This window comes from Typopeltis vanoorti, chromosome 16 (genome assembly GCF_054136105.1).
Source record: "Typopeltis vanoorti isolate ZY-2024b chromosome 16, IOZ_Tvanoo_1.0, whole genome shotgun sequence".
In the NCBI taxonomy this organism is placed as follows: Eukaryota; Metazoa; Arthropoda; class Arachnida; order Uropygi; family Thelyphonidae; genus Typopeltis; species Typopeltis vanoorti.
This window is the reverse complement of record NC_143564.1, coordinates 27,260,851-27,276,544: the sequence shown is the minus strand read 5'-3', so window position 1 is coordinate 27,276,544 and position 15,694 is coordinate 27,260,851. Positions and strand designations below refer to the sequence as shown.

General features: G+C 35.1%; 1 protein-coding gene across 1 annotated transcript in view; it reads left to right on the top strand.

The window, feature by feature from the left end:
• The window catches only part of LOC150097903 (uncharacterized), a 57,099-nt gene that overhangs the window by 28,202 nt on the left and 13,203 nt on the right, over window positions 1-15,694 (top strand). Inside the window, exon 3 of the mRNA XM_090405953.1 lies at window positions 10,958-11,091. Within this exon, the coding sequence (XP_090262079.1) occupies window positions 10,958-11,091 (134 nt within the window). The remainder of the gene's footprint in view (window positions 1-10,957; window positions 11,092-15,694) is intronic.

The following is a 15,694-nucleotide window of genomic DNA, read 5'->3' as shown; positions in this document are numbered from 1 at the left end:
AAATTTCTTAATGAGAATTTCTGTAACAAAAGAAAAAAAAAAGAATAAATAAATACATTGTGCCAGTTATTAACAGAACATTTTTCCTTGGCCGGACATTCATAATCTTCAAAAGCATCTTTTTTTTTTCCCCCTATCTTATGTCTTCTCTTAAATTATTTATCCTTTTAATTGCCATATCCAAATTCTATTCATTCTGTAATATGTTGCTTACTTACTCTATTAATAAAAGTTTTAAAATGTATTAACAGAGTTCGTGAGTAAGGCTCACGTTAAAATAAAAAAAAAAGTTGCAAAATGTTATTTCGTAATCTTTCTGCAATAAAAACCTTGAGTGAAATGAGTTATATCAATCAAGAGCTTCTTCAATCACTACGAACCTACTCATCGTATAATAATTAACTGCAGTAATTGTATTTGCATGTACACCAAGATAAATTTTGTAAGACTTCTTAAAGAAGTAGTACAAAATTAATTTCTGCGGTATGCTGATAATGAAAAGAAATATGAGTGATTTTCAACAAAAACAAAAATTAATTGTTACACTGAAGTTGAATTTTACTTTATGCATTGCCATTAATTTATTTTTATTTTTAGGAAAGTTATTGACCTTTTTAGTTATCTTACACCAGCTACTTAGGTGGCGCTTTTTGGAATTGTCAGTTATTAGATATATGAAGAGTCAGTTATTGTTTAATTTGAGCTTAATGTACAGAAGATGCCTGTGATACACAGGCGAAAATTATACTATTAAATAATCTTTGTACGTGAGTTTTTTCCGTTATTAATTTTGTATCGATATGTCTACTCACGGTATACCTCTTTTAAAACTTATTGCCATTAAAAATCATTTACAATCATTAGAAATGATTGTAAACAAATGCGAAGAAATGGTTGTATATACAAGCCAGCAAATGATGTCCATAATTGAACAGTAGATACAATTTCGTTTTGCTTAATTTTGCGATCATGGTGGTATTCTGATAGAAACATGAAATGATTCTAAATTTTAACAGTGATTTTTAAATATACCTGGAATGTGATAGTAAATATCAGTTTTCTTAAACCTTACCCAGCCAAAAGTGAATTATTAAGAACCATTACTTCGGAATAATTTCGAAACATTTTAACAGTTAAACGCTCGAATTAGAGAGGGGAAAATCAGTCACCAATAAGCATAAAACCTAATATTCAAATTGCATTACCTTCACATCATCTGATTAAGCCAAAATTAAAATAAAAATACGGAGATCTTAACCATCGATATCAAAGTTTACTAGAAAAATTAAAGAGTGAAACAGGAACGAAAGAATTTTTTTCTCCAGGAAATTCACATTTTTCATCCCGTAAACCAGTGTTTCTCAACGTGGGGCGTACACCCTGCAGAGGGACAATGTGAATATTTGGGGAGGGGGATTAGAAAATGTACATGTACATATTTATACATATTTATATTATACTTTTTCAGAATTTGGCTGACAATTATGCTAGAGGGGGGGAATCAAAATCTTTGAGACGTTGAGGTGGGGCATGATCCAAAAAAGGTTGAGAAACACTGCCATAAACTCAAGAAAATCGATCTTAGAACCCGCACTATTTCACACAATAACATATTGTGTTAGGATTAAGGACTATGAGCTGGCGCACTTGTTTAGCGTCTCCTCACTGAATGCCGCTTAAAATTAATGATAGTCTCAGGCCAGCTTTTTCTGATTGGCTAACGGTGGAGATTGCACTGCCCACTCAGCCTCTAAAAGTTAGATAGGGCTTGCCTGCATCCTATAAGGGATTAAACGGCGCTTGTTATTTTTCTATAAGTAATTTAATAACGAAATTAAATATTTTCATGCCTGTTTTTTTCTCAAGATAAATATATGATCTAGTAGCTGAAAGACACACGCTGATCAGTAAAGGCAGAAAACGAAATAACTTGGAGAACAAGAACAGTGCTTAGAGACTACAGTTGTGTTTCTTGTGGCGATTTTCTGTAATTCATGCTGAAAGAAAAAAAATAAGAAGAAGTGTTGCACTAAAATTTGCAGAACGTGAGCCACTTCCAAGAACAATATTTTCGATTCGAAGTTAGATTTTGAGCAATAACTTTGCTTTTTTTCACCTAAAGAAGTGAATTTCATTTAAGGCATGTTGCAATATTATATGTATTTATGTTTTTTTTTCTTTTCCTGACTGTGATTGTCTGCCACATTGACAAGTGATACACAGACAAGTGACATCAGAATGAAAAGAGGATCCCAGCGATTTAAACTTCATCAAGAGGAGAGAAACTTTGTTCAGTGGCTTGTAGACTGTTCTAGTCCTGTGACGTTTTTGAAGATATCTCAGTCTATCTGTTATTTTGGTAGAGGGTGTGTAGTCCGCGTGGTTAGCCTAGTGGACATGCGCTTCACAACCATATGTCTGGGGAAGGAGGAGTGTCCTAGGTTCGATTCCCGTCGATGACGTGAGGAGCTTAAGGATCTTCCTCAGCCATAGCCAAGTTAACCAGTCTTGGGTGTGGACAGCAGGGTTTTTCCACCCAGTTTATCTGGGTTTGTTCATCCCGCAAGACGGCCCCGTGAACACACACGGATACAGTCATGAATATCGCCCTTAGGGGTTGTAGCAGAGGAGTGGCGAACCGGCTGCATTAATTCGCCACTAACCCTTCATTAGGAGGGGACTCAACCAGTCCAAGACGGATGAGAAGGATAGGATAGGACGGTGTGTATCATCTGGTTTTGGGGTTAGGGCTTATTGTTCATTTTTAAATGAACAATAAGCCCTAACAATAATGGTAACAGAGCTTATGTATTGGTGGTTCTAAGGACAAAATTCGCGCGTTCATAAGGGAGCTAATGTTTTCGTTAAAGTTGGTTGCGGGTTTATGTTAGAATATAATATGAAATATCATCTGATTGCCTTGTAATGGGAGTATCCAAAAGGGCAAGGTCCATTCTTTCTCTATTTCGAAGGTGAAACTAATTCGAGGATAGATATTAAAAATCTTAGAAAGTCTGTAAGTTCCGGGGAAGGGTGCACTAGGCCAAATGGTTAACAGGAATAGCATATTATCTATATTCTTAAATTAGACTTTATGATTGAAAGGGGGGGGGTAAATAAGCTATTATTCACTTTTAATTGAAGGTTGTTCAATTAGAACAACTTTCAAGTTGAATTTTAAATTATGTGGCGTTTTTAATTTAAGAAGATATCTTCTTGCCTGCATGGTTGATTTCTGAGTGTTTAGCAAGTTGACAGGACGGACAATTAAAGGCATCCACGATGGCACGATAGAAGTTCAGGGTTCCAGGGTTGCTGACCTTAGGTAGCCCACTTTGCCTTCGTGTGTATAGATACAATATTTTTCATTTATCCAATAAATTTAGTAAGCTAACTTGAAGTATTATCTAAACAGAATATAATCTAAACGATTATCTAAACAGAGTTTATTTTTATTTTAATTGTGGACTTATTTATTGGCTATTGGCATATATTTTGACCTGTCTGACAATAATTCGTTGATTTTATCATTGTAGTCCACTATATTTAGGATTATGCAATGACATTATATTATCTGCGTTGATTGACTATTACTATGTTTTCATTTTCATTTAAGGATTTTTTAGGTTATTTTTTTATTCCTTAAAGATATTGCTTCTTAATGTTTTTTTTTTTTTTTTTAATTTGCTTCCTCCTACGGTTGTATTTTGATTCAAATTCGATGTTCGTTATGTGTGTTGAGAAGAATATTTGAAGACGCAATTGAAAAATTTAAAATGTTTATTATAATTTTTATTCCATTATCTGAGAAATTGTAGTGGTGATTTTATATCCCCTTGAAGGTCTATTGGTAGCTTCGGCTTTTTCTGCCAAAAGGTTGTAAAGCTTGTTTTATTAGCAGTACATTTTAAGATCACTTTCTATTAGGAGAATACATTTAAATAAAAAAAAAAAAGTGTTACTTGCAAAAATAAAGTTTCAGTGACAAATTAATCTCGTGTGGTATTATTAATTGTTTGTTTACAATACATACGCTAAGCAAACTCAGTACGTAAAACATTAGAATTTCGTCTAACAAGGAAATTAATTATAGAGGGCTTAATTGCTGTCGCTTGAGTGTAGTGTTAAAAAAAAGACGTCGAGTTTGTGCTTTATTTTCTTTGTTGTTTTTCTTTTCTTTATTGACGTTCACCTTACGTTTTGATGAGAGTTATCTTAAGCACTAGTTATAGCCATCGTAAACCAAGAGCGTGTGTAAGGGCTTTCTTTGAACCACGTGTTGACATAATTTATAATGGTATATCAAACACGGCCATGTTATCTTTGATCACCAGAGTTCAGAAAAGATCACGAAAACAATCCATTTTCGATATATAGACAGGGAATATTAAGGAAACTCTTCGCTCGCATGACAGGTGAAGAAAAATATTTGTTGTTGTTGTTATTATTATTTTTACAGTCGGAGAGGCTCAGAGAGAGATAGAGAGAGAGAGAGAGAGAGAGAGAGAGAGAGAGAGAGAGAGAGAGAGAAACTGAATTTATTTCTTTGCATTTTGTTGAAAAAACAAACACTGACTAAAAGTTTATTTTAATACCACTTATTCTTTTTGTTCTTGGATTTTTAAAATATTTCTGCTCTCCTTAAAAGAAACAGGATTTAATTTATTACGTTCTGTGTACTTCAGCTTAATAAGGTCAGAGCTCGTTCATAAATTACGAGGCGTCGTGGGTGGATATAGCTGTGTCACAAGGAGAGATCTGAAGTATGCTACGTAATTGAAATGATTAATTTCATTTTTTTAGAGCTAAAAATGGTTTGTTTTTCTAATACAGTCTTAATAAACATCTTAAGCCACATATTGCTCATAGCAGCAATAAGTGGTATAGTTTATAAAGGTCAGAATTTAATAATCTTTCGCTACGTTCAGTTTAATGTGCCATGGATTTTCAAGACTAGGTGGTCATTACGTATCAGAACAAAGCCTAAAGATTACGATTTAGCAAACTGATGTTCTTCGCGTCTAGACGAATATATTCTATTACTAATGCAAAATTAGAATATAACTTTAATTAAAAAATAAGAGATATATTACAAAAATAATAAAGGAATGAAGACTTTCATATAATTAATACTTTAAATGGTCTGCAAAGACAAACATATGGGATATATTTTACTTCACTTTCACCTACTTCAAACGACATTAGCTTGCTTTTTTTTTTTTTTTAAGTACTTTAATCTTCAAGGAGAGTTAAAAAAAATATCTTAACAGTAGCTTACGAAATAAATAATATATATAACGTGATTGCCACAGTGAACTTCAGTTCCGTAACGTGGTGAAAGAGGCACCCGCGGCTGGCGCAACTAGGATTGGGACTCAAAACGTTAAAAATAAATAAATAGATATAAAAGTCAGCTATTTTATATTGTATTTTTAAATTTCGGCAATACGTCACTTTAGACAAACAAATTCTACAACACACTGCAACTCATTTTGATGGGATTAATAGTAAGTATTTAACATATTATTTAACATTTAGTAAAATTTAACTTGTTACATTTAAATTTTTCAAACTTTTTGTCAATTTTTTGGTTAGGGGGCGCAAGTTAGAAACTTGTCACAGGCGCTTCATACCCTCGTTACTGTAGTGATGAACTTAATAGCATTCGTAGACTTTGCGACTTAAATAGTAACTTAAATGCGTTTCCGTAGGGCAATTGGGAGAACTAGATCTCACCCAGAAGTAGCGTGTTTTTTTTTTTTTTTTTTCATCGCTCAAACATACAGTTTAAAGATGAAATATTCTGAGCCCTAGGGGATGTCACCTAATAACTTTCAATATAATATATAAATGATTGAAACTTTCTTTTTTTTTTTTTTTTTTTTTAGCGTAGAAACTTTTTAATTTAGTGTTCAATAAATTCTTAGCCATCAATACCAGCTACCTTCATTATAGAATATACAGTAAAAACTAAGTAAATAATATAATGGCTAAATATATTTTTGGTAGCTTCTGATTAGAACTTAAAAAAAAAAAAAATCCGTATTTCTATTCTGATTTTTGTTAACTAAGAAAAATCCCCCCCCCCCCAATCTAATAAATATCCTCTAAAAAAGAAAGCCGTATTAAAAAAATAATTGTTTAAAAACATAATAAAATAGATTCCGATCGTAATGACATAATCAGCAGATCCTACCTAGCTCATAACCGTTGGATAGTTCTACAAATTGCCGATTTTTTCAGAGAACCAGAACACTTTATGGCAGAATGATTTATTGAAAAACACGGAGAAAATCTAAAGTGTTGCGAAATAATGGATGCCACAGATTCCAGTAATAAATGAAAAGTACTATTTTGGCTAAATGAGAAATATAGTACAAAGAACGCAATTATCATAACTATGTATACCTATGGTACATATAGGTGTGACTATATGTATGAAAGGAAAGATGAAGCAGCCGGGTCGAATTCTCCATGTTTGCTATGCTTGTTGCACAAGCTCATTAATTGAGAAAGAAGTAATATTTATTTGTTAAACAATGCATGCATTTATAAGCATTCCATTTAGGCTTTTATTTTTGTAGACAGAAGACGTTTTAAGCAATAATTGAGCTTTGCGTTGTGTATCGAAGGCCGATGTTTGCTCGTCTAGTCAAAGCTATCTTGGCTTGCTCGGTTATCGGAGCTTCCAGGTCCTCGCTGCAGCGCTGTGATTTCATGAGGGCGCATAGCCATTTCAGCTCCCTTCATGTCGTCTCACTCTGTTGCTTAAACACAGGCCACACGCAGTCAACGTAGCTCTAGCCAGTGAGCTTCAGCCAGCCTTTACAAGTGTGCGTGTTGCTTGAGAAAATTAAGTTACAACCAACTTTTTATGACGATGTTATTGACTAGTTTTCATAAAGAAGAACCGTAGGGTAGAATTTGTATTCAAGTAGCTAAATTGAAAAAGATAGAATATCATTAGTAAAATAAATGTTCTATTTGTATGATTAAATGTATATAAAATTCTAAATATATAGTTTTAAATGGTCAGAACTGTAATTCATTATTCCGATAATCAGACTTCAATCACACAATGCCGGCAAAGGTTGGTCGATTGGTAGAGCCTCTGCTACTAATGGCTCAGTTAAGTAAGTTTGAGCGCGGTTAGCAGTTGTAAGGGGATACAATCGTTCGATGCTGTTGGTACACTCTCCCTCGATGAGTCTTTGGACTCCCTGGAGGTGTCAAATAATAATAACATAACATAATAACATAATAACCTCTCACTCCCTGAATGATAACAAGAGCAAGCGTGAATTTCAAGACCAGCATTCGGCCCTGTGAAGCAGATATACTGACAAAGTTCCATCAGTATCTTCGAGATACAATGTGGAACTCTATCCTTTTGCAATAGATGGAGCAAGGGTGGGAGTCTTTGGGAGTTCACCAATTCCCGTCAACCTAAAGAAGTCAATCATTTAAATAGCTGACCAGGAAGAAGAATTTTTATACGCGCGCGCGCGTGTGTGTGTGTGTGTGTGTGTGTGAGAGAGAGAGAGAGAGAGAGAGAGAGAGAGAGAGTCCCTAAAAGTTATTAATATAGTAAAACAGAGGGAATAAGCGTACAGGACGAAATGTAACTAAGAATGTAATTATTGTTGTGTAACTATTCTTATGTAATTAGAAATAAGCATAGTAAAACAACAAAAGCATATCACATATGTAATAAGAAATAAGTTTTAAGTTTAAAATAATCTAAAAGAACAATTAGTCAAAGGAAAGAGAAATGCAAACAGGAATAAAATTGCAGAAACCGAGTTAGTGTGTAGGACCATGGAATTGCAGAAGATGCATGGGATACACCCCATGCTTCCATGAGAAGTAGTTTCACAAAAATAGTTATAACAAATCGTGATACCCCACAGAATAAAAGCATCTGTATATATTATACATTTTGTTTACTATAATGTGGGTTTCACTGGCCAATCAAACCGGCCAGTGGAACCCACATAATGGCAACCGTAATACACTGTGCAGATAGAATTAACAGCTCTATCAGAGCATTCGTTAGGTTCTCAAGAAGCCAATTACTTGACCTTGACAGACCATCGAACCTAACAGAGGGAAGATTAGATGACTCAAGGGAAGATTAGATAATGTTATTTTCGGATTAAACGTCTGGATTCAGTTCTCATTTTGACGAGAGGAACATTCGTAAAACATTGAACTGAAGATTTAGAAACTAGTTTATATTGGAATACCTCTTAAAACCTAGGGCAGTGTTTCCCCTCTCCACCCACACTAAGAAAAACTGCTCATCTTACAAACATCGCGGACAGTGTAGATAGGATTAATCGCATTCTCTTCGTAATTAGGTTTAGAAAATTAAAGAGAATTGTCCGTCAGAGGTCATGCGGCCTAACAAATAAATGAGATGTCATAAAATAGCGTCATTCATGATCTTTATAAAAATTATGCTACATTTTCTTTGAAACAGAAACAGAAGCTGTTGACAATGTGCTATATAATTGAAAAAGATGTGGAAAATAAGTCAAGGACAAAAACAGGAAGTTAACACACACACACACACACACTGGTGCTCTTGTTTAGTTTTCCTCCTACATACTCAGAGATGCGCATAAACTGTATTATTCTTTCAGAACATTCATTCTTAAACGTGTGGAAGATAACGTAGTAATTACGTTTTTTCTAATTAATATTTTAGTTTCTAACTACTATTTAATTATGTTGTGTGAAATTAAGATTAAAAAGTTTTATTGTCTCTCAAATAAGTTACATCCATATTTTACAATTTAGGTAACAGTACAACTTTTCCTTAGAAATATTCAGTACAGGCTATAATAAATATTTAAATTTGCAGTACTAAGAATATAATTCATTTATTGTTATCATTATTATTGGACAGATGGGAACGTTTATTATCATCCTCGCATATACAATGTATTTAGAAAAAGACAACATATTATTACATTTTCTATTTACCCCAAAATTCAGCACCAAATGCTAGATAACTGTTTTTATACAAATATGCATGAATGGAAGGCTTGTATAGCCATGTGGAAGTACTGTTTGCATCCATAGGCCTCCCGAAGAAAGCCGTTTTCAGTTTGAATCTAGCTGTCAACTATATACTCGGGTCTTCCCGTAAACGCGAGAAAATCGACCTTAGAACTCATACTATTTTCAACAAATGATATACTGTGTTAGGGTTAGAACCACGAGATGGTGGCACTTGTCTACCTCTCTTCATCAGATGCCATTTACGATTAGTGATAGCCTTTGACCAGCTGCCAGTGTAGACTGAACTTCCCTCCTGAATCTCCAAAAATTAGGATAAGGCTTAAAACTGCCTACCCTACTTTCTATACATAGGGAATGAAACTCAGCGGATTTATTTAAAATATATAAATGATAATAATAATGTTGTGTTTTACCTTTTTTAAGTACGTATTTGCAATAAGTGAATTTTTTTTTCTTCATCTTTAATAATATTGGTTGTAAATGAGGTATAAATTGCATGTATACTCGAAGCTTGTATAAGGTTATCTGAGGATGTCTTGATTATTTATTCGTTATTAATTTGTTGTTGTATGGCAATAGTTCAGATACATACCCTTACATCCTTGCATCAGCTTGATCTCTCTCTCTCTCTCTCTCTCTCACACACACACACACACACACACACACATACACGATAATTAGGAATTCCATGACGCGTTCCTGAATTGTTTCATTTTACATATTGCATTCCTGCAAGTCATTTCTCGTCACAGTATGTACGTACTCAGGGCCTTTTTTTTTGGTTACGTAGTTTGTAAGGTTTCAGTATTCAAAAGGTAGTTTAGTGGCCCGAGGCGCTACAGTACTGCAGTGCCCCCTCTTATTGTTTCTTCCTCCTTAAATTGGCCCTAATTTTTCGGGATCACCAGCTAGAGCCCTGTGCATAAGTATGGCCCTCATAGCATGTTTTCTCTTTCTGTTACCTGATGATGGTTTCTCTGACATGGCCAACACATCGTTATGTCGCTGCTTACTATGCGTTTTATTTTATTTTTTAATTTCTAATATATTTGAATTCATATTTTGATTTATATTTTATATTTTGATTTATTGTCCTTTATCCTTTTCACATAGCCATGTTTCAATCTTCCCTTTTTATCTTGTTATTTATTGGTTCCCTATCTTCACATTATTTCCACTCTTTTTTCGACGCCATTTTCAAATTAAATACCAAATGTAGAATCATCCTTACCTCCAAAACTTCAGGTATGTTCTAACGCCTTACTTTTCTTGGGTACACAAAATTCAAATTAATAACTATTTGATTGTGGTAATTTATATTACGTAACAACTTATCTTTGGATAAGTGCAGCTCCATTCCAACTGAAATAACCTTTGCTATGTATTTACTATCTGAAGTTTTCTTTTTTTTCGTCACGATGGGTGCATAACAAAAGTAATTGCACTAAAATAGGTTTACATATAACAAATTTGCAGCAGTGCTAATTAAACTTGTACAGTGAAAAAAGAAAGTAGAAGAAATGTATAAACTACACATATTGAACTAGTTATAAACTACACATATTTCTTTTCTAAGTTGTTGAATAATGCACATTAGGTTCTAAACAGTTTCGCAAGTTTGGTGACAATAGGACAGCAGCACGTGATATGCCTTGATATTAGAAACTGATAACAATGGGGAGAGCGAGAGATTCATTTTTATTTAAGTGAATTGATATAAATTTGGAAGAAAGGAATCGAATATAGGCACAAGAAAAATAAAAAGGAGAGGATATCTGAAAAGTTTCACAGGGCTTCGCATCTAAACGTTTTCGAGTTTTTCTCGAAGGATTGATACTTTGCTCTTGTTAAGATATTTAGTTCCAATTATTATATATTTATTAATTTAATAAAATCGAATATATTATATTATTATTATTATTTCTTATAGAAACGTTTCGTTTGTGCTTCTGAGGATTCCCCATGTGGTTTCCAGCGGTCGTACTACGGATTATACGTTCGATTGCCATGTTGTGATGGGTTAGTTTGCAAAAGACTCGGCAGTCATCATGTCTGTATGAGATCGTAAGTATCGGAATTATTTCAACACAACCCTCACTTAGTATAGAGACGATTCTAATTTATTCAACGATATCTTCTTGTATTTCAATTAGTGTCATTAGTAAGCTGGTGCTGCAATATATACAAATGAAGCAGTAAATCGACTCTATTTCAAAAATGGGAACAAATTATAAAATGAACAATTTTTTAATAATGTCACATAATTTTGCCTATTCGACTATGTAAATGTGAGGCCAACATTTCCAATACACTGTCCTACAGAATTACGTGGTTCCATCGGTGTTTATAACTGATAGAACCACTCAAACGCAGAAACTGAACAAATTTTAATGACCCACAGAAATGAACTTGTCTACTGCGTTGTACATGCGTGTATGGCCCAAGTGAGAAAATAGTGGCCATCACAGTGCATCAACAATGCAATTTAGTCTTGTTGAATTTACGTTTCCATTACTGTGCGAATCGGGCAGGATCCGCTTAAACTACATAGAATAGTAATGGCATGGCATAAACAATTGTCGACAATGAGTTCTGTGTTGAGGAAGCTTTAACCTGACTGTGGAATCAAATCAACTTGAGATGATACGAGAACATATCGAAGATACCCGTCCTATAACTGTTCATCGGGTCCTGTCGTAAACTACATATTTCACGGGTTTAGAAGACTTAACGGGAACACTTTCACAATGGAAATATTATCGTGGATGAATGATGATAATGCATGTCGCGACTATGTCCTTTGCCGAAGCAATCGTTCACATTTCTGGGAAGATAAACCGACACCGACGTTCAGTTTCGGGAAGTGAAAACCCCATTGTTATGGAACAAGAGCATCCTCATCGTATACCGGTATGTTACGCTTTCGTGAAGGCCTACACATTTTACCGTAAGTTTCCGTAACCGATAATCCCGCGGAATTGGTTGGTTGCTCCTTCTTCCCACAAGAGCATAACAATTCAAAAATAAACGTGGTGTCTTTGGCTTCAGATTTCTTAACTGTACCATTCTTATGTAGAAGCCACAGGAACGTTCTTACACATGCTGCAATATTATATGATCTTTCTGATACCACAAGGATTACCTGCAAGTATCAGAAACGATCGAGTTCTGCCACATTATGATCAGCCAGCAAACGTTCCGGATGTGTGGGTTCCTGGCATTGCATGGTTTCTGAGGGCGTCAACTGATTTGACTTCCCTAGATCTCAACAAGAGTACTGCTAAAACTTTTTGCGGTATTTAGGTGTCTTTAACGTGAACTCACCACACCAGCGCTCTAACAGAAACGTACAAAAAATATGTGCTGCCTCAGAACTCATCAGGACTGAGTCGATCTGCTGTTCGATGCTGGGAGCAATTTTTAATGCTTTAGTAAAAGTTAATTTTTTAAAATTATTATTAGTGCCTGTGCTTATTGTAGTGCTTCCGTGTCCTTAACGCTATGCTCTCAGAAGAGAAACAATTTTCTTCCCCCCCCCCCCCCCACGCCGATTTCCAAGTTGATTAGCCTCGCAAAATATGCTACTTACCTGCTAATGTAGGAAAGTAGCGATTTTTTTTATCATCATACAAACTTTATTTTTTAACTCTGATGTAAATAAATAAATAAAATAAAATAAATATTAAAAAAAACGCACTGTAAATCTATACTAGTATACTAGCTTACTAAGGAGATTGCGACCATAATTGCCGCAAGATGGCGGCACTGTACTTCCTAATCTTCTCATCTATGAAATCTACAAATCGTAGATTTTACGGATGAGGAGGTTCAGATTCTTTAGCCTCAACTTCCAAAAGTTAGTGAAGAGCTAGAGAATTCTACCTTTTCTACAATTCCTTTGGGGAATGTGTAGGGAAGGTTGGTTGAAAAGAGATTTGAAAACCATTGATAGATATTTAGATTGTAGTCTTTGGAATAAAAATGCAAGAGACAGATATTTGCATGCGTCCTCCCATCACCATCCAGCGCAAAAGTTGGGTATTATATCAACTCTAGCGAATCGTGCAAGATCTGTACTGTCAGATGAAGAAGAACTGATAAAGGAACTACAACATCTTAAATGGACCTTTAAAAACAATGGCTACTCTTTAAAAAGTATTAACAACCAATTATCCCGCCGTCAACGTAACAACGTAGAGACACAGGACGACTCCAAAGGTCATATCGTCTTGCCATATATCAGCACACTATCCAAAAAGCTGAGCAGAATTCTAAAGAAGTTTAACATAAAAACGTGCTTCTCGACTCTGCCAAAAATAATATCACGCTTCAACAACTATAAACAACCTCACAACCTTCTACAATTCCCAGGTGTATACAAGGTCACTTGTGAATGCGGAAAGCCTTACTATGGGCAGACAGAGAAATCTATCTTACTACGTCTCGAGGAGCACTAGAGAGACATTGCTTATAAGAGAACCAGAGCAACTGCTCTGTCGGGCCATGTCCTGCTTTCAATAAACACGAACAACGAAGGCCACCAACATGAAATAAATTGGACATTGACTTCAAACCTACACATCTGCCATGATGAAATAGAGCGCCGCATTGTCGAGTCAAGGGAAATCACCTTAGACCCTTTGCATTTGAATAATAATCTTAGCTATAATTTGGTTGACTCTTTCAACTCTATTATTAGATACTGGAGATCGCGTGATTCAACACACGCACAGGTGCACAACAATAGAACATTAACTCGGACTGTAGTTCAAGCTCATAATAACTGTAATTTACAGTCGAATATTATGGCTTTGTAATTGTATAGCTTTGGAGTGTGTCAATGTTAATTTAAGTGTCTTTTATTATCTTTTCTATGTTCTTATCGCCTGAAGAAGTCATTCTTGACGAAACATGTTGCGTTTTTTTTCAAATAAATGTCATTGTGTTATAACTCTCGGGTTTAAGTCAGTTAATTTAGAAAAATGAACATATCCCAACCCAGAGTTAATAGTACGTTTCATATATATATATATATATATATATACATACATACAGGGTGTCCCAAAATTCACGCAAGATTTAAATTTAGCGCCATTGGTGCGGTAAAGTGTTCCCAACGAGAAAAAAAAAAAAGACAGCGTGACAGCTGACAGTTCAGGGTTATTAAAAATGGAGCGCTACACGAAAAAACAACGCATTTTCATTGTTGAGCAATATTTTAAAAATAACGAAGGTTTGGCAGCTATAGTTCTCAATTTTCGCACAAAATATGGTCGGAATAGTGATTTAACTTCATCAACTGTGAAAATATTAATTAAAAAATTCAAGGAAACTGTATCAATTAGTGATCTTATACACTCTGGCCGTCCTTCAACAAGTCGTTCGACAGAAAACATCGAAGCAGTTCGTGAGAGTGTTGCTGAGAGTCCAGGAACATCAATTCGGCACCGTGGTCTTGAATTGGGCGTTTCGAGAAGCTCTCTACGTATTCTCACGAAAGATTTGCATCTTTATGCTTACAAAGTTCAATTGACTCAAGAACTGAAGCCTACTGACCACACACAGCGAAGAGAGTTCGTCGAATGGATTATGGAACAACAAGTGGATGCTTATTTTTCGAACAAAATCATCTTCAGCGATGAGGCTCATTTTCATCTTGATGGCTTCGTTAATCGACAAAATTGTCGCATTTGGGGTTCAGAAAATCCACGAGTGATTGTTGAGAAACAAATGCATCCACAACGTGTCACTGTTTGGGTGCGGATTTTGGGCTGAAGGCATCATCGGTCCATTCTTCTTCGAAAATGCGGCTGATAAGGCAATAACAGTTAATGGTGCTCGCTATTGCGACAAGATAATCCAGTTTTTTGTGCCTAAATTGCAAGATATGGATGTGGACGACATGTGGTTTGAACAAGACGGTGCCATATGCCATACAGCCCGAGAAACAATTCAATTACTGCAAGAGTCATTTCCTGGTCGTGTAATTTCCCGTTTTGGTGATCAGAATTGGCCGCCCAGATCATGTGACTTAACGCCGTTGGACTTTTTCTCTTTGGGAGTTTTTTGAAGTCTAAGGTTTATGCCAACAAGCCCACGACCACCCACGCCTTGAAGGAGGAAATTGAGCGCTGTATCAACGAAATTCAGCCACATTTATGCAAAACGGTCATGGAAAATTTCGACAAAAGAGTGCGTATGTGCCAGCAAAGCCGTGGAGGCCATTTACCCGATATGCTATTCCATGCATAACCCTATACTGTATACTTTACGAATCAATAAGAAATTACAATTTTTAATTAAAAACCTGTGTTTTCTATCAAAATTACTTCTTGCGTGAATTTTGGGACACCTGTATATTAAAGATACCAAGCAATTTTATAAGCTAGGCTTTAATCCTTTTTCCCAAGTAAGCAGACAGATAAGTAAGTCAAGTTTGCGCCTGAACGTAGGTTCAAGCCTGAGGCAACTCCTGGTAAAAGTGGAGTAAGCTCGGATAAGTTTTGCCACTACCCAAACCGGTTTCGACCTTTATTGAGATTATGAATTTTATGATAAGATATGTATTTTCAACTCGACCTGGCAGCTCTTTGAGAATTATGTAATTTTCGTTCAAATATTAATTAATTAATTAATTATTATTTGTTATATCCACAAGCTTTCGAAT